Source organism: Lepidochelys kempii, chromosome 20 (genome assembly GCF_965140285.1).
Source record: "Lepidochelys kempii isolate rLepKem1 chromosome 20, rLepKem1.hap1, whole genome shotgun sequence".
In the NCBI taxonomy this organism is placed as follows: Eukaryota; Metazoa; Chordata; order Testudines; family Cheloniidae; genus Lepidochelys; species Lepidochelys kempii.
In genome coordinates this window covers 608,621-634,799 of record NC_136399.1, presented here as the reverse complement: position 1 = coordinate 634,799, position 26,179 = coordinate 608,621, and the positions used below count along the sequence as shown (strand labels likewise).

At 42.0% G+C, this 26,179-nt stretch overlaps 1 protein-coding gene across 2 annotated transcripts in view; it reads right to left on the bottom strand.

Moving 5' to 3' along the window:
* Positions 1 to 1,365: 1,365 nt before the first annotated feature.
* The window catches only part of LARP4 (La ribonucleoprotein 4), a 48,774-nt gene continuing 23,960 nt past the window's right edge, over positions 1,366 to 26,179 (bottom strand). For both annotated transcript variants that reach the window (XM_073318914.2, XM_073318912.2), the window contains exons 8-16: positions 21,214 to 21,267; positions 20,245 to 20,454; positions 19,530 to 19,633; positions 13,859 to 14,092; positions 12,443 to 12,491; positions 7,846 to 8,004; positions 7,087 to 7,208; positions 6,608 to 6,776; positions 1,366 to 6,260 (exon numbers count right to left, since the gene is read on the bottom strand). In XM_073318914.2, coding sequence (XP_073175015.1) covers positions 5,925 to 6,260; positions 6,608 to 6,776; positions 7,087 to 7,208; positions 7,846 to 8,004; positions 12,443 to 12,491; positions 13,859 to 14,092; positions 19,530 to 19,633; positions 20,245 to 20,454; positions 21,214 to 21,267 — 1,437 coding nt within the window. In that variant the 3' untranslated portion in view covers positions 1,366 to 5,924. The remainder of the gene's footprint in view (positions 6,261 to 6,607; positions 6,777 to 7,086; positions 7,209 to 7,845; positions 8,005 to 12,442; positions 12,492 to 13,858; positions 14,093 to 19,529; positions 19,634 to 20,244; positions 20,455 to 21,213; positions 21,268 to 26,179) is intronic.

The window sequence follows — 26,179 nt, the reverse complement described above, 5'->3', positions numbered from 1 at the left end:
TTCTGTTCACGATCTGTGAACCATATGGCACTGGCCGCTGTCAGTAGACAAAATACTGGGCTAGACGGACCATTGGTCGGACCCACTGTGGCCGTTCCTACGTTCCCACAGCCCATTCAGACTGTGACACCACAGCAGATAGTACTAAAAGCTGGAGACATTGGTGCTAGTTACAGTAGCCATTCACTAGCCATTGGTCTGCAACCACCTTCCGTGGCATCAGCAATTAAACCTCAGGGGGCCTCTGTAGCTGTAGAATAGTGCTGCTTAGGGCTCTTGTGATTGATAGGAAACAGATAGTAGTCTATTCCTGCACAGGCCAGCCAACAGAGAATGTATTCAAAGAGAAGATTAAGGTTTGTGGCTGCAGCATCCCAACACTGTCCTCCACATCTAGCATTGATGATGGACAGTAAGATTAGTTCAGCAGCTCCCAAACTGTATTGGTTCACATACCACCTTAAAAATGGTTGTGAAATTAACTGATGGAATATCAAGCTCATGTATTACAATATAGGAACCCCTACTTTAGTCATAGGCAGCTTTCTTCTAGTTCGCTCTACTTAAAATTCCCATTCTGTAGGGTCTTAGGTCAATTACCACTCCATCCATGGCCCTGCATGCCCAGAACAATGCAAACAGACCAATGAAGCTACAGGTTCCCAGTACTATTGAAAGTCAGGCCATTAAGATGGCTGAACTGAGCTATGGATGACACACTGGTTACCCTGTCACACCGATACAGGCAGGTTACATGCCTGTACACATGGTGAAGTGGGCCTTCAGAGCACATGAAGCTGACAGAACCCATCTTGAGGAACAAGACATACTTCCGCTACTGCACCCATGTCTTGTTCTAGAGCACAACACAAGTCATGCCACATTTGAGAGGCCTTCCCAAAACAGGTGAAACAGATTTTTTTCCTTGGGTTCCTCTCTGAGGGAGGCTCATGAAGACTGAAGGAGGGACTAGCAAGAGCTACCACATTAATCAGTATGCTAGAAATACACCGATAGGAGCTTACTTGGACTTTTGTTTTACCTGCCATTAATGACCTCTTGCTCTCAAATATGGGGAAGGAAGAACTGGTCCATCTGCAGTCGACACATCATTCTGGACTCAAGTCCTAACTAACTTTCCTTTCCAGAATAAATCTGAACTACCGTGCCTTTACTATTTTCCTTCAACCTTTCCATCTTAAGAAAGAAATCCATCTTTTTTCTTGTAACATGAAACAACACTATCTCAAGACGGCAAGGATAAGAGACATTATGCAATGTTTTCAGGCATGTATGGAAAGTAGTATTAGAAGCCATTTAACATCGAACAGCATCTCATTGCGAAATCGAAGACAGAAAGATTGCTTCTTTAAATCAGCTTTATTTTTCTAACTGTTATTTCAATTTCCCATAGCACCTTGGCAATGTCAAAAACAGAAATACAAATACATGTATTATCATTTTAACATTTAAAGCATGAACCTACTTTACAGAAATTGTTTTGGACAGTTTTGACAATGGACAGAGTATAGAAGCCAGATAAGTTGCTTTTTTTCCTTCTTTCACTGAAGCCCGACCACTTTGGAGAGAGATCATACATGCCAAGGGAATGTCAGAATTGTCTGGGAGGAGCGAAATGTCAATAGTCACTTAAACTCAATATATTATCTGCATATTTTGTATTTTATAAAAATTAGAACAAAAGCCATTTGTGCACAAATCTGTTTACATGTGAAGTTGCATTTTTTTGATATTGTACCCATAACTGAAGCTCCATAAAAATAAACCTCTGCTTCTTAAATATAAAATTGAAAGTTGTTACAGGTTAGTTTGCAGATGGATTTTTCAGAAATAATCTTTAACTCCTTTCAAGTCCTCCCAACAGTATATTAAAAACAGACTCATTTGACCTCTTGAAGTGTCTATGCTGGGGACACTTAAGAGAAGAGCCAACTAAAAAAAACTAAAACAAAATCATGTACCATCCTAAAGGAAGCTCAGACTATATGTAGTATATATACAAACAAGAGCATGATAAATCATTCAGATTAATGGCAACAATCTTATTTCAGAAGGAAATATCAAAAATTAGAAACCAAAAGTCTATTTGCATATCTGTTGCAATCAAGGATTTACAAAATAAACTCATCAGAAGCAAGTTTTCCTCCTAAGTGCATTTCTGTTGTATCTTGTCTGTAATACAATGGTTCATTTTACAAGTTTAAAATATTGCCTGTACACAGATTTTATCCCAAGTGAAGGTTCACTTGCGTAACAGTAAAAACAGTGGACATTTTCAAGATATTTAAGTGGATATTGATAAAGTAGTAAGGCCATAGCTATTTAACTACAGTAAAGCATTGATTAAGTCACTTAATTGCTACTGATCTGCCACAATATCACCCTTGTTCTCTTTTGGTTAATAGGATGGGTTACTTTATTTTACCTACTGCTAAAACTGCACCATCATACTGTGCCAAGCTAACTTGGTTAATTTTTTTTTTTTTTTAAACAAAGATAGCAGGAATGTAAGATGCTATAAAACTAACTTAATTTTAGAAATTAAACTTCTGCACTTTTTAATTTTACTATCACATGCAAATCGTTCCTCCTTCCCCTCCCCCAGAAATACAAAAAAAAAATGGCCCAATCTTTTCCACAAATAAAGTGAAAGAAGTTTAGATAGGGGAATACACCTTTGTAGCTAACAAAATAAAACAGACTAATTTTGTAAACAAGTGACAATTTGTGAAACTAAAAGTTATTTGAGATCTGCACTTGTGTGCATGTTTCATTGGTTTTTCTTTTTAAATACCGTCAGCAGGGTAGAAGAATGCATGTTTGCCTGATGTGGTGAGCTATTAAGGAGAGAGAGCCACTGAGAGTCCATCATCTTCAATAGCTCAATGAACTTTTGTGGAACAAGAGCCAGTTTCACCTCTGGTAATAAGATGATGCACCTCAACTGAAGTCAATGGCGTTGCACCAGCAGTGAATCTGGTTTCCAAATGGTCATTTTGTCCTGGTTTCCAATTGTCTGTCAAACAGGAAAACTTGGTGGGTAGAGACACAAGAATTTGCCTGAGACTATATCTGGAGAATGAGAAGTAGCAGCTAGCCCATCTATGTTATGTATTTGTCATGCAATACAAGTACGGCGGGAGGACTTGCACACAACTATTGTTTTCACAGCCTTTATATTTACTTTATTATTCCCCACCCCAAGTTCCCCCAAAAAGACAGACAAAAAGTATCCATGGTGGTGGGGGAAGGAGGAGAATCCTAATATTAAATCTTTGCACACCAGTATCAATTAGTTTAGTTATGGTGAGCTCCCTAATCTGATAGATAGGCTGGAAAAAGCCAACAAGTTTACAGACTTATTTGCATACACTATACAAGACCATAATCTGTTGCTGGAAAATGCACATTTAAAGACATAAAACATTCCTTCCACACGTCAAGTTTTTCCAATCCCCTTACAAGAAAAAAAGATTGATCTGTAAGGATTTTTTGTACGTCTAATAAAAGGCAAAAGCTTCACTTTACAACTGTCAGAAACACTCAAGTTCTACCTTTCAGCTCAACAAGCTTTATGCACTGATTTAAAAGCAGATGCCCACATAGGTCAAAATTAACAGGCCAGTACAGCCAAGCTAGGCCAGAGACTGTACATTTGCAAAAGCCTCTTCCCAAAGAGCTCTTCCTCTTAACTGCAGCCAGCTTATGGCTGCTATTAGAATTCCAATACATGTTCACTCTAATGAGAGTGCACATTACCCTAATGTTGGTTACTATTATACAGAATATATGTTATTTTCCAGTCTGAGTGCAGTAATTAAGTTTATAAAATTATTTATAAAAAGTAGCTTCTTTGAAATTTGATGCATTTCACAGAGCTCTTGACAGTTTAAATATTTAAACTTCTTTGTATCATTTCCATCAAATGTACCATTATCCAAGTAAACTGAAACATGTTTGTAAGCATTCTTAAACTATAGATTTGATCCATGATTTTGGTAAATTAAACTCCAAAACCCAGTACAGGCAGTTTAAAAAGTGAGTAATGATTGTTTTTATATATGTAACGTGCACAAAATGAACAGTTAGCTGCATAAATATATGACTCATGAACCAAATCAAAAGCAACTGCCAAACTGAGTAATAAGTTAGAGAAATGACAACTCTGGCTTTATATATATAGATATATATATTTATAAAAATAGATACAAGAGTTCTCAAAGCAGTTGATGGAGAATGCCTAATGAGTAAGAAATCAGCAAGGATTACCTGGCTAAGAAATCAAAAGATGAAAATTTCACAGTTAACGTCATTTTTAACTGCCACTTACATACCGTAAACATCTTAGTAATATATGCTAGTGATGCCATTAGAATGAATGTATCACAACTGAATATTCCAGTGTTCACAACTTACAGCTTTAAATTTGTACACATCCTATTCACTTAAAAAAAAAAAAAAAAAAACAACAAAAAAAAAAACCACACACCACCAGGTACAATTCTTACTGCTGCGAGCTACTTTTCTTAACACTTTATACAGAACTTAGAATGTGGGCATGCTTATTTTGGCAGATTAACGCATTGTATTTTTCCTGTTTCCTTCAGTCATTTACGGTAATTACTAGCTTTTAAACTTAACTGCCTACTACACAATATAGTGTTGTGAATTTAGTCAAAGTAACCTCTTTGAAATAAAGTTAAAACCTCATGGCCTTTGTTCCAAGCAACTGAAAAGAAGTCAGGAGCCAGTACAGATACTATAAAGCAGTGCTTGACACCAGTCCAGAGAACCAATGCGAGTCACTATATGGAAACCTGGGCATGCCCCCAAAACTGTTGAATGTCTCAAAGTAAATAAAAAGCCTCAATTTTAGACCCATTTGGGGCTTTGAACCTGCTCTCGAGACTACCTCCTGCAAAGCAGAATTCCAAGAGTGGAACTGAAAGCTCAGGCTCTTCACATGTGAAATTACCACCATCTACTATGCAGTCTTCCATTAACTGGGCCTGCCTCAGGAAAACATACCAGATAAATGCACATAAGTCTGTAATAAAGGGGTTAAAGAAAGTAGCACTTAAGCAAAAAAAAAAAAAAATTAAAATGCTGCCCTCAATTGGCAGGAAAAAAGGGAAAATTAAAAATCCCAAACATGCCCCAGCCCCCCCTTCTTGTGTCTAGGATACGGACTATTCTTATGGTCTGATCTACAATCAGTTCTCCAGTAAAATCAGAGTTTAAAAAACGTTTGCTCAATGAAATATTAGTAAGGTCAAAAGACTAAATTTCAAGCTGGAAACACAAAGTTCTATTACAGTAGTGCATTCCGTTTTTACCATCAGCGACTAAGTCATGACGTAACAGTATCTGGCTGCACTCACGCAACTCAAGCATGCCGACCAAGCATCTCGGTTGTGGATCTGCTTTGCAATGCAAGGCCATTAATGGCATACATATCATCCTACAAGCCAAACGTTAAATAGGTTTAAAAAAGTAAGTTCTAATTTTACAGAAATGCTTTTTTTTTCCTTCCCCAAAAATAATATTCTCTTGCCCTCTTCCTTCTACACTGAGAGACATATTATGTCATTTCATTTTTTCATCTGGTCAAAATACTAATTCACAACCTCAAAGTTGATTTCAGGCAGGAAACCCTCTGCAAATTAAAAAACAAAAAGATACAAAAATTATAATCTCTATATATTTATATTGATTGGAATCCTCCAGCATTTATGAAATCACTTTTAGAGATGAATTTTGGGACCCTCCCCACCTTCTCCACACTCAAACCATATACTTCGATTCAGTATTCGTGTTCCCTGAATACCTCCTCCTTATAGTCCATCTCCTTTACTGCTCTTTAGTCCACAGCTCAAATTAAATAGAGAAGAGTTAGATGAGTTTTACTTTGGTGATCGGGGTGGCACATACTGCTCCTTGCCGATACGCCGAGGTGCTCCCTGAGGTGAAGATCTGCGTCCAAACTGGCGTCTCTGTTCCCTGATTTTTCCAGCAGCTCCCCTGGGAGGCCCGTTGCCTCTGAACCCAGAAAGATCCTTTGCCCGGCCTTCGAGCTTCTCATGGGCTCTCTCTGAAGCCTTTTCAGAAGTATTGTTTTCTTCGTTTTTGGCAGGGGGAGCTACATTGGTTCGAAGCTCCCTAAGTGGCTGAACAGGAACTGGAGCTGGCTCCTTTGGGGGTTTCTGGCAGACTTCAGCGTAACTTAGCTTGCGCGGCTCCTTTGGTGACAAGGGTAGAAAGAGTAAAGTTTATGCATTCTGCTAAGAACAACCTATACCAGCAAAGGGCTCTTCAAGAATATCCCAGGCACATTGTTAAAAGAACAATGCCAGAACATGCTCTGTGTGAAGGTACTATACCATGATCTGCTGGCGGGGGGGGGGGGGGGGGAGGGAGAGAGAGAGGGAGGAAGGAAAGCAGCCCCCTTGGGACTGCGGAGTACCATGATCTGCCCTGGGGGTGGAGCAGAGAGGAAAGTAGCCAGTTTCCCTAGCCAACAACCTCCAATGTGTGGAAGTCAGTTTACTAGAAAGCACTGAGATCATACCAAGGCAGCTGATCTTACCTGTATTGTCACAGTAAGCGCTGCATTTGCATTGGTAGAGGATGAAGTGGTATTTGTCCTTGATGGCTTTGCAGCACTGAGGGGACGTACAGACACAGATGGGGAAGTGTGGCTATTAACATCTTTCTGAGCAGAGACCTCCTCTGGCTTCTTGTCTGGCTGAGTTGTGCTGACAGATTAGACAAGATAGTTCAACGTTAGAATCTGTTTAAGAGTTAGTTCAGTTTCAGGAATGCTTTTTTCCCCTTCTTTCAAATCACCGCAGCAGTTTTAACCAAGTAGGATGCCCAAGGCCATTACCACCAGGTTCTGAACAGCAATCAGCTTTTCAGAGTAACAGAGGCCTAGTTACTAGTATAGTATAGAAGGGGACTGGAGAGAATGCTTCCTTAGAGTAGAAGTAACCAAGACTATCCTTCATACTACACAGCAGCTTATTTTTAAAAACATTTCTCAAATTAGCCAAGTGAATTATATACCTTGGTGCTGGAACCTCAGCCCTGCTTGGTGAGCTCACACTTGTGACAAGTTGCTGGACTGGACTGTGTGCCTGCTCTTCTTGAGCAGATGCAGGACAACTGATGGCCAAGTCTTTGCTCTCCTGAAGAGACAACAGGAATTGTAAAACTGCAGAAGTACAATAGTCATTATGCCAGTACTTGTGTTTTAGTCACCACAAAACTTAAGTCACCAGACATTAAGAATTTAAAGTTAAATATATATGTACAGTAAGAGTTAAGATTTATTTTGTTATATAGAATATGCACATGGCACTTATTTCAGTGCGAGTCTTCTATACAGAGATGCCAGTTTTACATCAGGTGAAAAAACATGGGACAGAGAACAAACAAGACTATGGTCTTCTGTACAACTGTAGAGACCAGCAACACCACCGCAGGTAAACAGATTCTTCCAAAACCATCCCTACCCTAAACTCCCTTTAACTGATCAGTACTTCAGAAGGCACCACTGCTGATCTGGCTGCTTTATTTTGAAATACAGAGCCCAACACTAAGTCTGGAAAGAGGAGTGGTAATTGCACGGGTTCCATTAGACACCACATGGAAATCAGCAAGCCCACGAACAGAAACAGAAAAGGCTAGAGTATTATATGTTTAGACCTGCTTGGGGACAGTACAGTTTACAGCTCTACCACAATAAGCCTGAATAATTTTCAGGACATGTAGAGGAGGGACGTTAATCATCTTGATGTGCACTCCAGAAGTAGAAACAAGTACCTTCTCTTTGCCAGTTCCTTTAACAATGTCAGACATTCTGCTTTCCAACACTGGTTCTCCTTGTATTTTTGCGGTACTGCCAGGTAGAGGAGGGAAATTTGATGCTAGTAAATCAAACTTTGGTGTCTGAGTCTTTGTTTCTGCTGAAGGCTGAGGTCGCTAGAAGAAAAGAGGTCTGTTAACATACACTATGTAACCATACCACCTTGTGTTATGAGGCTATACAGGTCTCAAGCTAAGTAATGTCAGGACAGTTCCTGAATGGAAGTCTATCGAACACCACATCCTGCATGATGAAATCTTGAAGATTTAGGGATTGCATCCTTCCCTCAGAGTCAGTATGCAGCCCACACCTGATGGTGGGTGTCAATGCAGTGACATCTTTCAGAAGAGATGCAATATTAGAAACTCCAAATCGCTTTAATAGTTGGGATGTTTCCTGGCCAAATTCCAACTGCAGTGGTTTCAGTTTGCCTCCCTATACTTGTTTTGCAGCTTCAGTTCAATGAAGTGTATGTTACTGCCCATCTAGCGCATAAAATAATTACACACCTGCTCTGTAACTTGTTCCTCAAGACACGTTGCACACATCCATTCCAGTTCAGGTGTCTGTGTGCCACTGCATCAAAGCCAGATACCTTTTTCCCATAACTGTACCTGCAAGGGCAGCACATGCTGCCTCCACACACTCCTCCTAAGCAAAGAAGGTGTGGAGCCTCTGACCCTCCCCCACCTCAGCTCTTTCACACTGAAAGCCTGCATCTCAAGTGATTCTGATAGACAGGGAAAGGGGGGTAGGTTGTGGAATGTACATGAGTAACATCTCAAAGAACAGGTATGTAACCATTTTTTCCATCTTCAAGTGCTTGCAAGTGTCCATTCCACTTTAGGTGACTCACAAGCAGCTCCCAGTGGAGGAGGGTATTGAGTCTACCCGAACAAGGATCTCAGTACTTCTCTCCCAGGCCTCCAACAACAATGCTAAATTTGGGAGAGAGAACACGAGTGGTAAGCGACTGAACCAAACTGAAGACCAGGTAACAGCTCTGCAAACATCACTGATGGGAACGCATCAGCAGCTTTCCTGGGTCGTATCTAGAGTCTGTATAGAATACGCTAAAATTCTCTGACGTAGAGAACGTTTGTAATGTTGTAGTAGACACAAATGCAGAAGGAAATCCAGGACGAGATGCTCTCAGAGCAAACAAGTTTCCCTTTCATTCACTCAGCAAAGGAAATGAACAATGGAGAAGATTAAACTCCTTAGACCTGCCAAGTAAAAAGCTAATCCATCATGAACCTTTAAAATATGTGGCCTCTACCTGTGTGAGAGTAAGGCTTGGGAAAGACTGGCAAACAAACAGTTTCATTCAAATGAAAATCTGAAACCACTTTAGTGAGAAATTTGGGGTACGGATGCAAGGCAACATTGTCTTTTTAAAAAATCATACAAAGAGGGTGAGCCATCAAAGCTCAGCAAACTTCCTAGCTTAAGTAATGGCTATTAGAAATGCTACATTTAAATTGAGCGAAGAGACAATGAACGTGTGGCCATGGATTCAAAAAAAGGTCTCTTCAATGCTGTGAGAACTAAGTTTAAATCTTAGGACAGAGGAGGCTCTTTAGTAAGTGGGGGAAAGTGAAGAGAAAGGGAGAAGATAACAGCAGACAGATTAGCCATGCAAAACTTGATTTTCTTTATGTATTGGTTGAGATTTCACAGCTCTAGAATAAGTCTGAAGACTGATTTGAGAAAGTATCAGGAATAAAATCCCTTCCCCCAATATTGAGACCGTATATCTTCTACAGCCTCTAGCGGTAACAGACTGAACTTCTTGAATTAAACACAGCCTTGAGTGAGAATGATCCCTGAAAAGGGACGGGGCATCAGAAAAGGGGACAGAATTGAACTGCAAGGTGTAAGTCAGTCCTCTATTGTGTGCTGCACTTTGACAGGTATGCAAGATATCTGCAGTCATGAAGCGGCACATAGTGATACCAGTTGCTATCACACAAGCCAATGAGTCTACCATCTAATGCAACCTGCAGAGAAACAAAAGGGTTGCCAAGTTATAACATGAGAAGCGGTAGCATCTTCGTAGTAAGCAAGGTGAGCCCCGGATAGTATGAGAGCAGCAACATTAAAATTCTAAGAAGTAACGGCTGCCTGTTGGCAAGTTCTGCAGAGCCGTGTGCTGTAGTGCTCCGGTCTCAGCCCAAGAAAACATCTTTTTGGAAGAGGAACAAGATGCATCTTTTCTTAGTAAAAATGTTACAAACAAATGAACTGCCACATATGATCTGTATGAACCCTACCAAACTCTTTGCCTCAGTGATATCTTGTGGCTGGGCCTCCCACAGGTTAATTATGCATTTCTTTTACATGCATTATTTTAGCAGTCTTGAAACAAGAGCATTGGCCTGAATAAGGCATTGCTAAGGCAGGTGCTGATCAAACTATTCAATATTTTCTGTCCCCATAAAAGTAAGAAGCCACAAACCAGGGTCTGACCATAAATGCTAAACATTTAAAATGGTAAACATCTGATGAAGTGAGCTGTAGCTCACGAAAGCTCATGCTCAAATAAATTGGTTAGTCTCTAAGGTGCCACAAGTACTCCTTTTCTTTTTGCGAATACAGACTAACACGGCTGTTCCTCTGAAACCTGCTAAATAACTAACTGCCCATAAGCCTAACTTCTTGCACCCCCTTTGAATGTCATCTCAGGTCCCAGTCAGGCTTCCATTGAAGCCAGCCGGACTTTTGACAATTACTTCTATGGGAAGAGGATCAGGTCTTCAGCATCCTATTATAAGGGAGAGATAATGGGAGCAAGTTGCACTGAGTTCCACCTAGTGGTCAATGTGAAGCAGCACACTTTTGGAAGAGCACTCAGCAACAAGGTTTCCTATAGGATACACCTGTTACTAAAGAGATAAGACAGGCTCTAAAAAAAAAAAAAAGAAACAGGAAGTAATGGCTGGAACCAAGAGACTGATGTATTTTCACTTGTCAGGCAAGCATTCACATTCTATCTTCACAGCCTCAGACAGGAGCTAGTGTAGCCCACAGGATTACTTTGCTAGCTATTCTATCCTATTAATCCAGCCAGCCGTATCAAATATGTTTCTCTTTCTGAATTAATCCATTTTATTCTTACATTTTATCAATATTAATTCCTATGAATTTAGGGTGTGTTGAGGCATATGATATGTGTTTCCTAATATACCTAAAATAAGTTTTGCTGAAATGCAAGAAGCCTACCGGCCTGTATCCAGTAAGATCCGCTTAAGAGCTAAAAGTATCATCAGTTAAGAGTACGTCAGCCTAAAAGCTGGTAACTTTTGGCATAGATGGGAATGGTCCCTGAACCTTGGGGAACCAAAGGGAGGAACTACACACAACACCGAGCAGGCTTATCTGGCATCTACAACCAGTTGCTTACCGCAGGGTATACCACAACCTGGAAGTCACCAAGAGAGCCTAGACTGGCAGTTTTTGGAGTGAGATAATCCTTGTTAATATATGGAGAGTAAGTGTCATAATCCACTAACCTATAGGATAAGGGTATCCATAAATTTCTTAGGGTACAGAAATAAGATCTGGGTATAGTAGGTTGGGCCTGAAGTACATAGTGTCAGGATCCTATACAATACCTTGTAAGGATATCATAGGGAGCGCTTTTTTTTAGTTCTTTTGGGGCTTTTTTTTTTTTAAGCTCTTTTAGTCTTTAGCTCTTTCTTTTCTTTGGTCTTCTATATTCTATACACCAGTGGTCTCCAACGTTTCTGGATCGCGCACCCCCACGGTGCCGCCGAAGAAAGGAGACAGGAAGACCTGCCGCAGGCGTGCTGCCGAAAGGGAAGACCTGCTACAGGCGTGCAGAGCTGCCGCCGAAGGAAAAGTAAAACAGCGGAGTGCTGTCCAGTGGCTCTCCTCCTGCCGCACACCCCATGGAACCCTCTGGCGCACCCCCCGGGGTGCGTGCACCCCACTTTGGAGACCACTGCTATAGACGATCATTCTATCTTCTGTCACACTATCAGTTCAGCTTGTGCGGTACAGTATAACTATTCAACATTCCAACTATTGGGGAAGCCAGCACCATCATGTTATCGGGCATGCTAGGAGTAAGGCTGGTCCTTCACCTCCTATTACCGGATCCTCAAGGAAGGGTGAGAGTATATTAAGTTAAGGTACTTATAATATAAATGTTACCACCAGGAGTTTTGGAATTCTTTTACTGTTTTGCAGTCATAAGTTTCATAGCATCTATTCTTTTGTTAATCTCAATAAAGTTTTATCAATTTGGTATTGTCCTCAGTGTGAGTGTTTTTGCCAAGCACCCTGAGAGTCCTCTCCCTATATAGAACTCTCTGAGTTCTTGAACCCTGTAGTCTGAATTGGACAAGAACCTATAAATCTTCTGGTCGGACGTGATCAGTGGCGAACCATAACAACGAACCAGTCAAATTCAGGTCAAGACTAGGGGGAGAGGGAGGTATATGAAGTGGTAAGGCAGAGCCCATTTCACTGCCTAGGTCCCTCCCCTCTACATGTCTCCCTCCCCCATGAAATAATGGAAATGGAACTTACTGAAAGACGGTCATCTTCTCGTCTTCTCCGACCTCTGAAAAAGTTCCTCCTTTAAAGGAAAAAAGAAGGGAAGTGAAGACAAACCTCAGCAAGCATATTAGTCTAGCTCCTAATTATATCCCCCATAAAGGGGAGCATGCACTTAAGTGCCCATCCTTCTTCCTATGGCTGATGTAAAAGTAGAACTGATCAAAAGTAGTGCCTATTGATCAGACCCGCCTCTTCTCCATTCTTAGGGGTCTAACTTTATTTCTCAGTGCATCAACTTGTTTTGCAGACTGAATTGGTGTCCCTTCTGTTACAAGAAAAAGTCTTTAGACCTACTTTTTTAGGACACAACATGCCTGCTGTGGATTAGACTTTACTACTGTGAACAACTCTTACTTTGGTTCTCTTTAAAAACCTATATTGTAGTAACAGGTGTGATTGGGAATTTTTGTTCAGCAAGTTGTTTAGAGAGGGTCAGAACCCCAGTACTAACAGACACCAAAAATCAACTGGCTTTATCTCAGAAGATAAATGTTTGAAGCTCCCAGCCACTGAGCCCAGAGGACTTTGGTATTGGAGACCACTGTTTAAATTTGTTTAAAATGTAATGTAACCCCGAAGGCTACAGTTTTACCTAATGAATTGTTTGTATTTTGTAGGCCAGTCATAAACAGAGTTGTGGTCACAATCTAGTCCTTACAAAGTAGTGAAACCTGTCTTTACACTACCTACAAACTATTTGAATCTTAGAACAAAAAAGCCCAGAGTTAGCACAGCTGCTTTAAAAAAAAAAAAAAAAGAGAAACAAAGATGTGCACGTGAGTGGTAGGGGATGGGGGGAAATACTCTCCATTTGCTTTACATGAGAGTTTGTTTCTAACTTTTTGCTTTAACTACTAACTGAAGGTAATTGCTAACATGCACGAGCTTCCCCCCCCCCCCACATTCATACTGTGAGCCAGAAGACACTTAGAGCATGTTTTACAAAAATGAAATAAACATAAGCCTTAAAGTTTTAACACTACACTCAGATTGTAAGGGTTATGTAGAACGGAGTTTGTACAGAAACATGTTTTTCTTTAATAAACCAGTTTCTACTTCTATAAGGACATCCCTATTTACTACCAGCTGTATGAATTTCCTACCATTAGAGCCTGTAAAAATAGAGAGTCAAAACATTTTCAATCTTACTTAGAAAAGCTCAAAATGTATTATGCTCAATTTGCTTGTTTAATTGAATATCAATTCGCTCCCTAGACCACTCCACAGATAACTGAACAGTTGTGTTCAGCACCTGAAGTTATTTTGGCTTATGAAAATTAATCTAAAGCTGGTTCGGCAATCTTTTCCCAACCCTGTAGCCAATGTTTCTCCAACCACACACTGCCTTCACTGTAACATATGGCTCTCATTGCTGCAATTTTTTACCTGCCCCTGCCAATACTGTAGTCTCCATTCTGCTCCATCTGCGAGATGGAATAATCCTTCTGAGAACAGCCTTGTTCCTGGTGTCCTGTTAATGTATTGGTATGTCGTTCCATACCAAAATTCCTCAAGTTGGTTCGGTTCAGTGGTCCATCCCCCATTGACACTGTACCAACCACAGCTGTACCCTCTGCACAGTGTTCCGAGCTGCTTGATGATCGGAAATGAGGCTTCACACTGTATGAGATACAATAAGAAGTTGTCAACAGCACAACATAAGGACCAATAAGCAAAGTTCTCTCCCAAACAAACTAGACCACTTTCGGTAATATGGTCTGAAGTAATTAAAGAGAGACAATAAATAAATGTTACTCCTCCATTGTTAAAACAATATCCCATGTGGTACCATACACCCTTGCCATGACTTCATGGTCCAAGGACCAAACGTTCCATTGTCCAGCTCCCAAGTCATATAATTAGGCATCCTCAACCCATCTCTTCTTACTAATCCTGAGTAGTCATCCAGAAGTCCCAACTGACTCTAAAAAAAATTGTGACTATAAAGAAAATAGAAAATCCTGCAAAAGCTCAAGAGTTAGGCAATTAACACTATCACTAACATACAAGTGAAACAGAGGGAGATGGGCCGTGATTAGTCTATAGGAACAAAGGAGTATAAAAAAGGTGAGATTTGCCTATGTGAGAGCAAGAACAAATACAGATGCTTAATTCCACCACACTCAGTGTACCCAATTTGTTACTTCAGCGTCTATCTAATGACCGTTGCACATATCCTCTGCAAAATACAAGCAGATGATTCCAAACTAAGTATTTCAGACAACACAGGAGCATCCAATTCACAGCTGAGAGAAAGCTTCCCTTTGGACGGCAGCCTGAGTGACAAGTAATATAACTTTAATATGTACTAAATGTTCAAGTCTAAATATTTACCCTACCTCACACTATATAAACAGACTGGATTCCCTCCTTGCAATCCTCCTCCAATTCTCCTACACTCTTTGGCTTCTTCCAGTGGCCCCCCCCCGCAGCAAGTCTCAAGAACCACCACCAGTTTGGAGCACAGGATTTTATGTATTTTCCAAAAAAAAAAAAAAAAAAAATCTATACATCCCTGTGACAGAGAATGTCCAAGGGCGGTCTCCAAATGCCAAGAATTCTAGACTGGCTAGTAAAGAGGTAGATTCCCTTCTGCTATCTTCCTTTCTCTTCAGCTGAGGGGAACTGCATGTCTTCAGCAAGTTACCATCTGCTAATAGCAAACCATGGAACCAGAAATGAGAGACAGATTACTAATCTAATCTTGAGTTGACAGTGCAAGATTCTTCCCTGTGCTGTATACTGTATCTTCCAATGCCATTTTAAGTGACAAATGACACAATTTTGCCACTACTTCCTTTGGGTGGCTCCTGCACAGCTTGATTGATCTAATGGCTAGGAAAGTGCCTCTTTGGCTCTCAAATGCAGGAAGTATATCAGGAAAGTCACCCACCCTTCATTTTAAATCTCAGGAACCCATGCGCTGAACAACCATTTTCTGATTGTTCTGAAGCCCAACCTATCTTCCAATGTCATTCTCATGCTACTGTCCTAACATCCACAAAACAAGGAAGCTGATTAAGTCTGATACAACAATTTGGGAGTTTGTCACAGGGCGTGAACCTTTCACTCCTGCGCAAATGCAGGCATGTTGCAACATTTCAGGCCCAAATAAATGTGATTGGTTTAAAGTAAACAAACCAACATTTGTTTATAGACAAAACAGCCAATATTTAATATTAGACTAGTGACTACCCACATGATGCGATAAATTAAGCTTAGCCCACAGGACAAAAAGCTTTACAGGGGAAGCAGCATGTAAGCCTTCTCCCTGGAGGAAGTTTTCTGGGACTGAAGGTGAAGCACAGTTATATTGAACAGAGATGGCCTAGTACTACTTACCTCCAACAAACTTTATGAAACAATCCTCAGCTACCCAGTAAGTAGCTTTTCTCCATCAACAAAATGAAGTAGAGGCAAAGAGACTTAAAGTGACAATCAGTTTAGGCTCAATTATTTTATTTATTTATATTTTTTAAAATATATTTGAACATAACAGAAGGGTTTATCATTTTTGATTAAATGATTAAACATTGGTCAGATTCATAAAATTTAAGTCCAGAAGGAACCACTGTGATAATTTAATATGGATTCTTGTGGAAATGCTAAATTCTATTACCTTCAATTCTAAAGATTCGCCGACAACCCAAACACTAGTACATTGTGCTAGCACAAGAATTCATGAGGCAGCCTAGAAAGAGTGAAAGTTGTTTATTGCCCAAACTGAAGGGTGGGGGAAGAGAGACAGAAACCCGCCATGCATAAACGGTATTAAATACAAAAGATTGAAAAATTTAAATCTAATGCATCAGTGGATCTCAGTCCTTTCCAGACTGGAACCCATATTACAACATGGAAAAAAAAAGTCTCCCACAATTTGCTAATCCATCTGCTCAGACTTCCAACAGATTTCACAGGCCCATGCTGAAGAGACAAAAAGGAACGTGAACTTTAAAAAACATACCAATTGCCAAGGAGAGCTGAGACTTTAAGAAACTCCTTTAACACGTCTCATTTAAACAAATGAGTATACAGAGCATCCTTTACATACCCAGTCAGGGACAGTCCAGGGAAACAGAGGAATCCCTGCTGCTTGGGACATGTAAAATTAGACTGGTATGTGGACAATGTGAAATAAATGTTCATTAGCAGGGAGGTTTCTAGAGCACTTAATAGGCTTTAGCATCTACAATAGGCATGGAAAGCAGATTTCAGTTAAGTCTCTTAAATTTGCCATTTTTGAATCCATTCAAAGTGAAGGAAAAGTTTCTAGCTGTATGATTCAGCCCTCAGATCTCATAATCTCACCTTTCATTGAGAAGGCCACACAATCTTGGTCTGGGCAGAAGAACAAAAAAGTACAGGAGAAAAGTGCAGAAGACAGGAGAAAGCAAAGAGAAGGAAGAAAGGACTAAGAAAGTGAGCAAGGAGAGTGTGCATGAAACAGAGAGATGCCCAGACTTTTGAATGTTAGACCTGTTCTCTCTGAGCGCGATACTTGATCATCACTGGGCCAACCCTCTGAGCCTACATCTCACTTATCTTGCTAGCACTCCAGCAGAGAAGGAATGTCTCTCAGAGGCTTCCACTATCCTCCTTAAATATAACATTTCAAATCCTGGAAACAGGCTTTAAAATTGCAATGGCATAAGGAAAGCTTCACACTAAGCTAACACTGAGGTAGGGAAGGCTAGAGCACATCCTAGACAAAAACATGTGTTTGGAACCAGATTACACCATATTGTGTGCAATGAAGCTACCTCTATCTTTCTACTACCTGGAAAGATCAGAGCTCCATTTGTGGAGAAGGAAGGAACTCAACTAACTCAACTTTATGTTTCTCTACTAAAGAAAAGGCTTATCACAGCAGAGATTCTCATTTAAGAGTCCTAACCCTTTAAAATTCCTGTTCTGAAGGGAGTTTCTCTTCCAGAGACTGCATCATGCAGTAGAATTCCCACAGTAAAACAGGAGCTACCTAGGAGTAAGCACGTTATAACCTCTTGTCACCAATGGATATGGAGCTCTTACCTAGAGCCATTAATTATTTGGTATGGTTTCTGGCCGACTCTGGACTCTGTATGAAATTAGATGACTTATCTAATAGTAAAAGTTTACACTATACTTTGCCGAGATTCAGGACAGAATCTCTGTCTCAAAAGTCTTAAGAATAGGGGTCCATGGTGAACTTTTGATGATTAGAACGAGAAATTCTACACAAGGAGATATGTCTCCTTCAACTATATGGACTAGTCCCTTCAGTCAACAGCCAAAATGAGAGAGGGAAGCACTTGCCCTCTTGAAATGTCCCTCTCCTCCTTTGAGGGCTGGATAGACAGCTCCTACAAAAGCTAGTTAAGTCAGAGAAAACATTACCTTTGAGGAAAGATTGAAATTGGGTTTATTTAGCCCGGAGAAGAGAAGGGGAGGACATAAAAGTTTTCAAGTATATCAGAGATTGCTACAAGTAGGAAGGTGAAAAATTGTTCTCGTTTAACCTCAGAGGACAGGTCAAGAAGCAAAGAGCTTAAATTGCAGCAAGGGAGGTTTAGGTTGTACATTAGGAAAAACTTCTTAATTGTCATGGTAGTTAAACATTGGAACAAAATTGTCTAGGGAGATTGTGGAATCTCTCTCATTGGAGGTTTTTAAGGACAGGATACAGACACGTATGTCAGGAGTGGTCTAGTTATTATGCAGTCCTGCCTTGAGTGCAGGGGACTGGACTAGACGGACTCCTGAGGTCCCTTCCAGTTCTATACTTTTTTGATTCTATGTGATTATGATTGTACAGTGCTGACGGCAAGTACACTTAAATCCTTCCTGCAAGGAATCACGGGGGGCCTTACCCCAAGAGGATCTGCTAGGGTTGCTTTGGCCGCCAGCCTAAAATGGAGGCTGAGTCAAGATTGCTAGAGAAAGAGCACAGTTTCAAAAGGCAAAAAATGTTGATCACTTCCATCTGATCATTAGGAAGTGGATATATTTGCCCATCTAGACGGTTTGTACTCTTACTGTACATACCAGCTGGGCTGGACAACAGTCAAAAATCTAGGTCTACAAACACAAGAAATCCTATAAAAATGCTCCATTTAAGTTTTAATAACCGAGACGCTGATAAACAGGCACAGCTCTAACACAGCTCAGTGGCAGTTGTGCAGGATCTGCCCCCATTAGACACAATTCTCTTTCTAAATTCAGCTGCCTCACTTGTCCCAAATGAAGCAATAAACACTTCACTCTGCTCCTGCAAGACCCAATTTCAAAGTCCATCCTCCACTGATCACGTCAATTTATGGCCATGAACTTTAACTCCATTACCAAATGTTTACAGCACAGGTAGTTGTCAAGTGAAGTCTCAAACATAAAAGCGATTACTGTGCTAATCCGCCTGCTTGCTGCATTCAGTAGGAAAGTCTGCACATAAAAGTTTCCACCCACACAAGGCAAGAGTACTATAGTCTTTTGTAATTACAGAGCATTGCTCCAACAACACACAAGGTTGTTTTCCTCCTCTGCAAATGAATGTATTTGAGCTCACTCTCTAAAATTATATCAGGAGAGAGACTGACGTGGTAAATGAATTACAGTGATAAAATTGATGAATGCTGAATTTATCGAACAATAGAAAGAGCCTGTATCTCTGAACTTGTATAAGGTGAGTGGCTCTACAATATTAGTCTCACTACAGAAGTGGAATTTGTCTTGTGGGAATTTCTGTTTAGGAAATAAGGCAGCCATGAGTTAGAAGCAACAGTTTCTAAGAGGAAGCTACCTTGGTTTCAGACTTAAACACTTAATGGTAACCTCTTTGAAGCTTTCAAATGAGTCCTCACCTTTGTTCTCTCTAGCACACACAGATTTGTTATTGTATGGCCTCATGAACGTTGGCCTCGATTTTATGCTAAATTTAGTTTCCAAAAAAATTCCACATAGATTTAGCAAACAAGAACTACAAGGCATTATGCCCTTGGTAATAAGCATTCCTTGATGACTCATTAAAGCTCCGGAAAGTGCAAATTCTAACAGCACAGCCAGCTTCCCGATTTTCTCTTACCGGTTTCTATGGAATGGGCGACCTATGCTCAAGGAAGCAGCATTCGTTTTATATGATCCTGGTGAATTAAAGCCATTCACGAATCCACCATTAGGAAAAGGGGCCTGCAATACAGAGACAAGAATATCAGGCTGTCAAGAGTTCAACTAAGTCAAAAGATAAAAGGAAAGATGCTCATGGTTGTTCGGCCCTTTCCTGCACTGCAGACATCAACTTAACTTGCTGCTTCATCCAGAATGTTTTACACCTCAACCCCGTAACATCACATTCCATTATTACAATCCCTCATTCAAAATTCTCCCTAGGTCTACAGTTTGTAAAGCCAGTACAGTCTCATGATCTTTCTGTCCATGAAGAGCCAAGAAAATCCCTCTCCACCTCCCCAGGTTTGCTTGGGATAAACTGAGTTTACACCAGAAGCCCCTGGGATTTAACTGACGCTGGTGATCGGATTGGGTGCCTTTTAGAGGCTCGTCTTATTGGGTCTGGACCATCATTGGCTGAAGCCAATGGTCAGTAACCAACAACATATGGAAGAGGTGACCAGACCCATGTCTCTTGAAAGATAGTGAGAGGTCAACCCAATCAACACAGGCCAATTTGTTTCTCAAGCTCTCAAGAGTAGATTTTTGGGACAATATTCCAAAATGTATTGCCCATCAGTGTTGATAACAAAAACCCTCCCATTTTATGAAAATTGGCAGCAGTTACTTACCAGTGGTGTTTCAAAGTAAGGTGCAGGGTTTGGAGACCAAGTCTGAGGCACAATACTGTAAATAGAGTACTGCTGAGGACTATATACAGGCTGCATAAACAGTGGTGAGGCAAACTGTGCTTGTGTTTGAACTGGCTGAGTATACACACTGGAATCCACTACCCGGTAGCCATTTTTAGCAAAAAATGTGTTGATGGCTTTTATCCTTGCCTGTAAGAGAGATCAAACCAAGTTACGTTTGCCGCATGTAAGGAGGGAAGTGCAAGGGGAAAGCCACAAGTTTTCTCTTTCCCTTATTTTTATTATAATGTAAGTAAGGAAAAACTAGGTTAACTGCTGACAAGCATAAATCTTGTGTGACAGACTATGTTGCAGTGTTGGTTATCCCTTCTTTCATTTTAACACTTTATTGTAAGGTGGGTATCTTAAACCAATGGATCACTCAAAGTTTTAAACTTTATGCTGCCTTCTGTGGCAATAACTGCCCTATAATTTGAGACTAACTCAGAATTTAAGCAAAAGTCAGTGCTGTGAAAGATGCCAGACTGACAACCATAGAAACTGAAGTCTACTTCTCAGCAGATTAGGTACAGGACAAGGAGCAGCAGGCAGGGCAAGCTTCCCTCACACTGCACAGCCAGGTTGTCTAAATGTCATTCTAGAGGAGCGAGCTCTACAAAATGAAGAGAATCAAAGTCTTTAATCCCTCTGCTGAGTCTTACAAACAAGGATGCCAATTTGGAAGCTTAAAGTAGCTATACCTATATCTATATATGACACATCTCCAGGAGAAACTGCACTTGGGATCACCCACCGCACACTCTTAAATTGGGTTCAAGCTAGTGTCCTATAGAGGAAAGGCTTTGCATCCCAAAACTAATTTTTAGTAAGTTTACAGTGCTAGCCAAAGACAGACATCCAAGATTTTGTCCTGAAATCTCCCCATACCCACATTAAACAGTGTCTTACCATTATTGGCTTGCCCTGAAAGGTTTTTACTTCTTCCCTTAAGTATTTAAATGCCTGTGTATATAAAAAGACATTTATTGAAAGATCATTTTGGTAAAACTGGACTTCAAAGACAGTCTTTAGAAAACTAATATAAACATAGCTAGGCCTGAATTCAACTTGCATTATATTTTGATAAGTTTATGACAATTTTACAAGAGGAAAAGCCATTGTGTTATTCAAAGCATCAACATGGTTCCTCATGCAGACCAAGCTGCAATTGTTAGTACACATGCCTTCCTGCCTTCATCCATCTTTCTTAAATCCTAACACAGACATGACCATATCGCGTTGCTATCAAAGAGTAAGGATTTAATCTCTGTTGCAAGGGTTAAACAGAAGAGTGCTTGCCTTAAGTATGCCACTGCAATAGCATTTCAATATTTGAGTGTGACATTGAAAACCACACATACCAAAGGGAGAATTTGTACTAAGTCAAACCGTGGTTTGTAATATTATGTTTCCTTTACCGCAAAGCACCTATTTTTTCCTATGGTAGCAAAAAAATATCATTGCCCATCCAGTTATTTACAGGGATACTTAATCTGCCTTCTTTTTTTTAAAACCACCCACTTCTGTTTGTTCAATGAAAAAAGCTTCAGTTTAATTTTCCTGTCCAGTCAATTTCTACACAGTTTTGCTTTCAGGTTCTCAGGCAATAGCACAAAACTGCAAGGTTTAGTTGTTGCGACTGCAGCAGGATGTGCATTTGAGAAGAGCTTCCAACAGAAAGAATTCATGGAACTAGGACTCTTAAGCTTTCTATAAAAGCCCAATTGTACCCATGTGTCCCAACAGTGCATCTGTAAGAACATAACATAAGAATGTAAGAATGGCCATACTGAGTCAGATCAAAGGTCCATCCAACCCAGTATCCTGTCTACCGACAGTGGCCAATGCTAGGTGCCCCAGAGGGAGTGAACCTAACAAGTAATGATCTAGTGATCTCTCTCCTGCCATCCATCTCCACCCTCTAACAAACAGAGGCTAGTGACACCTGAGAGCCTGAGTGAGTGTCTGATTGGCTGCTAGCCTGCAGGGGGCGGGCAGTAGGGTGTCTGTTTGTTTGCGACAGGGAAGCCTGGCTGTTTAAAAATAGCCAGAGCTTCGCGAACCAGCTGAGCGGCGGAGAACCAGCGGGGACAGCAGAGCAGCACACAGCAGGAGTTTGCCTGGGAGTTCGCCTGGAGGGAGCCCAGTGAGGCTTACGTCTTGCAAACTGCTCTGAGGAAGCTCATAGTAGGAAGGTGATATGGAAGGGGGGGGTTCAGCTGTTGTGACCTGCACTGGATGTGCCATGTTTGTCTTTCTTCCACAGGACAGAAGCGACTTTGTCTGTACAAAGTGCAAGCTGGTCTCCATATTGGAAGAGAAGATTGAAGGTCTGGAGCAACAGATAACAACCCTGCGTTGCATACGGGAAACTGAGGATTTCCTGGACGAAACTCAGGATAGGCTTCTAGGGGCACAAAGCTCTACAGATATAGAGCAGGTTGCACAGAGGAGCCAAGAGACCAGTGAAGAAGCTTGGCAACATGTGACCTCCAGAAGAGGTAAGCGGAATGTCCGGGTTCCAGTAACACAGACACAGGTAACTAACCGCTTTCATGTTCTCTCCACAGGTATCGTTGCGGAGAGTGGACCAGATGATATGTCTGGGGCGAGAAAGCAGAAGGAGACTCCGCTGGTTGGAAGGCATGAGATGCGCTGTCCTGAGGTTGGGGGTTCCACGACCACCACCCCCAAGAGGAGAAGGCGGGTGGTGGTGGTCGGGGACTCTCTCCTCCGGGGGACTGAGTCATCTATCTGCCGCCCTGACCGGGAAAACCGAGAAGTCTGCTGCTTGCCAGGGGCTAAGATTCGTGATGTGACGGAGAGACTGCCGAGACTCATCAAGCCCTCGGATCGCTACCCCTTCCTGCTTCTCCACGTGGGCACCAATGATACTGCCAAGAATGACCTTGAGCGGATCACTGCGGACTATGTGGCTCTAGGAAGAAGAATAAAGGAGTTGGAGGCGCAAGTGGTGTTCTCGTCCATCCTCCCCGTGGAAGGAAAAGGCCTAGGTAGGGAGCGTCGAATCGTGGAAGTCAACGAATGGCTACGCAGATGGTGTCGGAGAGAAGGCTTTGGTTTCTTTGACCATGGGATGGTGTTCCATGAAGGAGGAGTGCTGGGTAGAGACGGGCTCCATCTTACGAAGAGAGGGAAGAGCATCTTTGCCAGCAGGCTGGCTAACCTAGTGAGGAGGGCTTTAAACTAGGTTCACCGGGGGAAGGAGACCAAAGCCCTGAGGTAAGTGGGAAAGCGGGATACCGGGAGGAAGCACAGGCAGCAATGTCTGTGAGGGGAGGGCTCCTGCCTCATACTGGCAATGAGGGGCGATCAACAGGTTATCTCAAGTGCTTATATACAAATGCACAAAGCCTTGGAAACAAGCAGGGAGAACTGGAGGTCCTGGTGATGTCAAGGAACTATGACGTGATCGGAATAACAGAGACTTGGTGGGATAACTCGTATGACTGGAGTACTGTCATGGATGGTTATAAACTGTTCAGGAAGGACAGGCAGGGCAGAAAAGGTGGGGGAGTAGCACTGTATGTAAGGGAGCAGTATGACTGCTCAGAGCTCCGGTACGAAACTGCAGAAAAACCTGAGTGTCTCTGGATTAAGTTTAGAAGTGTGTGCAACAAGAGTGATGTAGTGGTGGGAGTCTGCTATAGACCACCGGACCAGGGGGATGAGGTGGATGAGGCTTTCTTCCGGCAGCTCACGGAAGCTACTAGATCGCATGCCCTGATTCTCATGGGTGACTTTAATTTTCCTGATATCTGCTGGGAGAGCAATACAGCGGTGCATAGACAATCCAGGAAGTTTTTGGAAAGCGTAGGGGACAATTTCCTGGCGCAAGTGCTAGAGGAGCCAACTAGGGGGGGTGCTTTTCTTGACCTGCTGCTCACAAACCGGGTAGAATTAGTGGGGGAAGCAAAAGTGGATGGGAATCTGGGAGGCAGTGACCATGAGTTGGTTGAGTTCAGGATCCTGACGCAGGGAACAAAGGTAAGCAGCAGGATACGGACCTTGGACTTCAGGAAAGCAGACTTCGACTCCCTCAGGGAACGGATGGCCAGGATCCCCTGGGGGACTAACTTGAAGGGGAAAGGAGTCCAGGAGAGCTGGCTGTATTTCAAGGAATCCCTGTTGAGGTTACAGGGACAAACCATCCCGATGAGTCGAAAGAATAGTAAATATGGCAGGCGACCAACTTGGCTTAATGGTGAAATCCTAGCGGATCTTAAACATAAAAAAGAAGCTTACAAGAAGTGGAAGGTTGGACATATGACCAGGGAAGAGTATAAAAATATTGCTCGGGCATGTAGGAATGTTATCAGGAGGGCCAAATCGCACCTGGAGCTGCAGCTAGCCAGAGATGTCAAGAGTAACAAGAAGGGTTTCTTCAGGTATGTTGGCAACAAGAAGAAAGCCAAGGAATGTGTGGGCCCCTTACTGAATGAGGGAGGCAACCTAGTGACAGGATGTGGAAAAAGCTAATGTACTCAATGCTTTTTTTGCCTCTGTTTTCACTAACAAGGTCAGCTCTCAGACTGCTGCGCTGGGCATCACAAAATGCGGAAGAGATGGCCAGCCCTCTGTGGAGATAGAGGCGGTTAGGGACTATTTAGAAAAGCTGGACATGCACAAGTCCATGGGGCCGGACGAGTTGCATCCGAGAGTGCTGAAGGAATTGGCGGCTGTGATTGCAGAGCCACTGGCCATTATCTTTGAAAACTCGTGGCGAACCGGGGAAGTCCCGGATGACTGGAAAAAGGCTAATGTAGTGCCAATCTTTAAAAAAGGGAAGAAGGAAGATCCTGGGAACTACAGGCCAGTCAGCCTCACCTCAGTTCCTGGAAAAATCATGGAGCAGGTCCTCAAAGAATCAATCCTGAAGCACTTGCATGAGAGGAAAGTGATCAGGAACAGCCAGCATGGATTCACCAAGGGAAGGTCATGCCTGACTAATCTAATCACCTTTTATGATGAGATTACTGGTTCTGTGGATGAAGGGAAAGCAGTGGATGTATTGTTTCTTGACTTTAGCAAAGCTTTTGACACGGTCTCCCATAGTATTCTTGTCACCAAGTTAAGGAAGTATGGGCTGGATGAATGCACTATAAGGTGGGTAGAAAGCTGGCTAGATTGTCGGGCTCAACGGGTAGTGATCAATGGCTCCATGTCTAGTTGGCAGCCGGTATCAAGTGGAGTGCCCCAAGGGTCGGTCCTGGGGCCGGTTTTATTCAATATCTTCATAAATGATCTGGAGGATGGTGTGGATTGCACTCTCAGCAAATTTGCAGATGATACTAAACTGGGAGGAGTGGTAGATACGCTGGAGGGGAGGGATAGGATACAGAAGGACCTAGACCAATTGGAAGATTGGGCCAAAAGGAATCTGATGAGGTTCAATAAGGATAAGTGCAGGGTCCTGCACTTAGGACGGAAGAACCCAATGCACAGCTACAGACTAGGGACCGAATGGCTAGGCAGCAGTTCTGCGGAAAAGGACCTAGGGGTGACAGTGGACGAGAAGCTGGATATGAGTCAACAGTGTGCCCTTGTTGCCAAGAAGGCCAATGGCATTTTGGGATGTATAAGTAGGGGCATAGCGAGCAGATCGAGGGACGTGATCGTTCCCCTCTATTCGACATTGGTGAGGCCTCATCTGGAGTACTGTGTCCAGTTTTGGGCCCCACACTTCAAGAAGGATGTGGATAAATTGGAGAGAGTCCAGCGAAGGGCAACAAAAATGATTAGGGGACTGGAACACATGAGTTATGAGGAGAGGCTGAGGGAGCTGGGATTGTTTAGCCTGCAGAAGAGAAGAATGAGGGGGGATTTGATAGCTGCTTTCAACTACCTGAAAGGG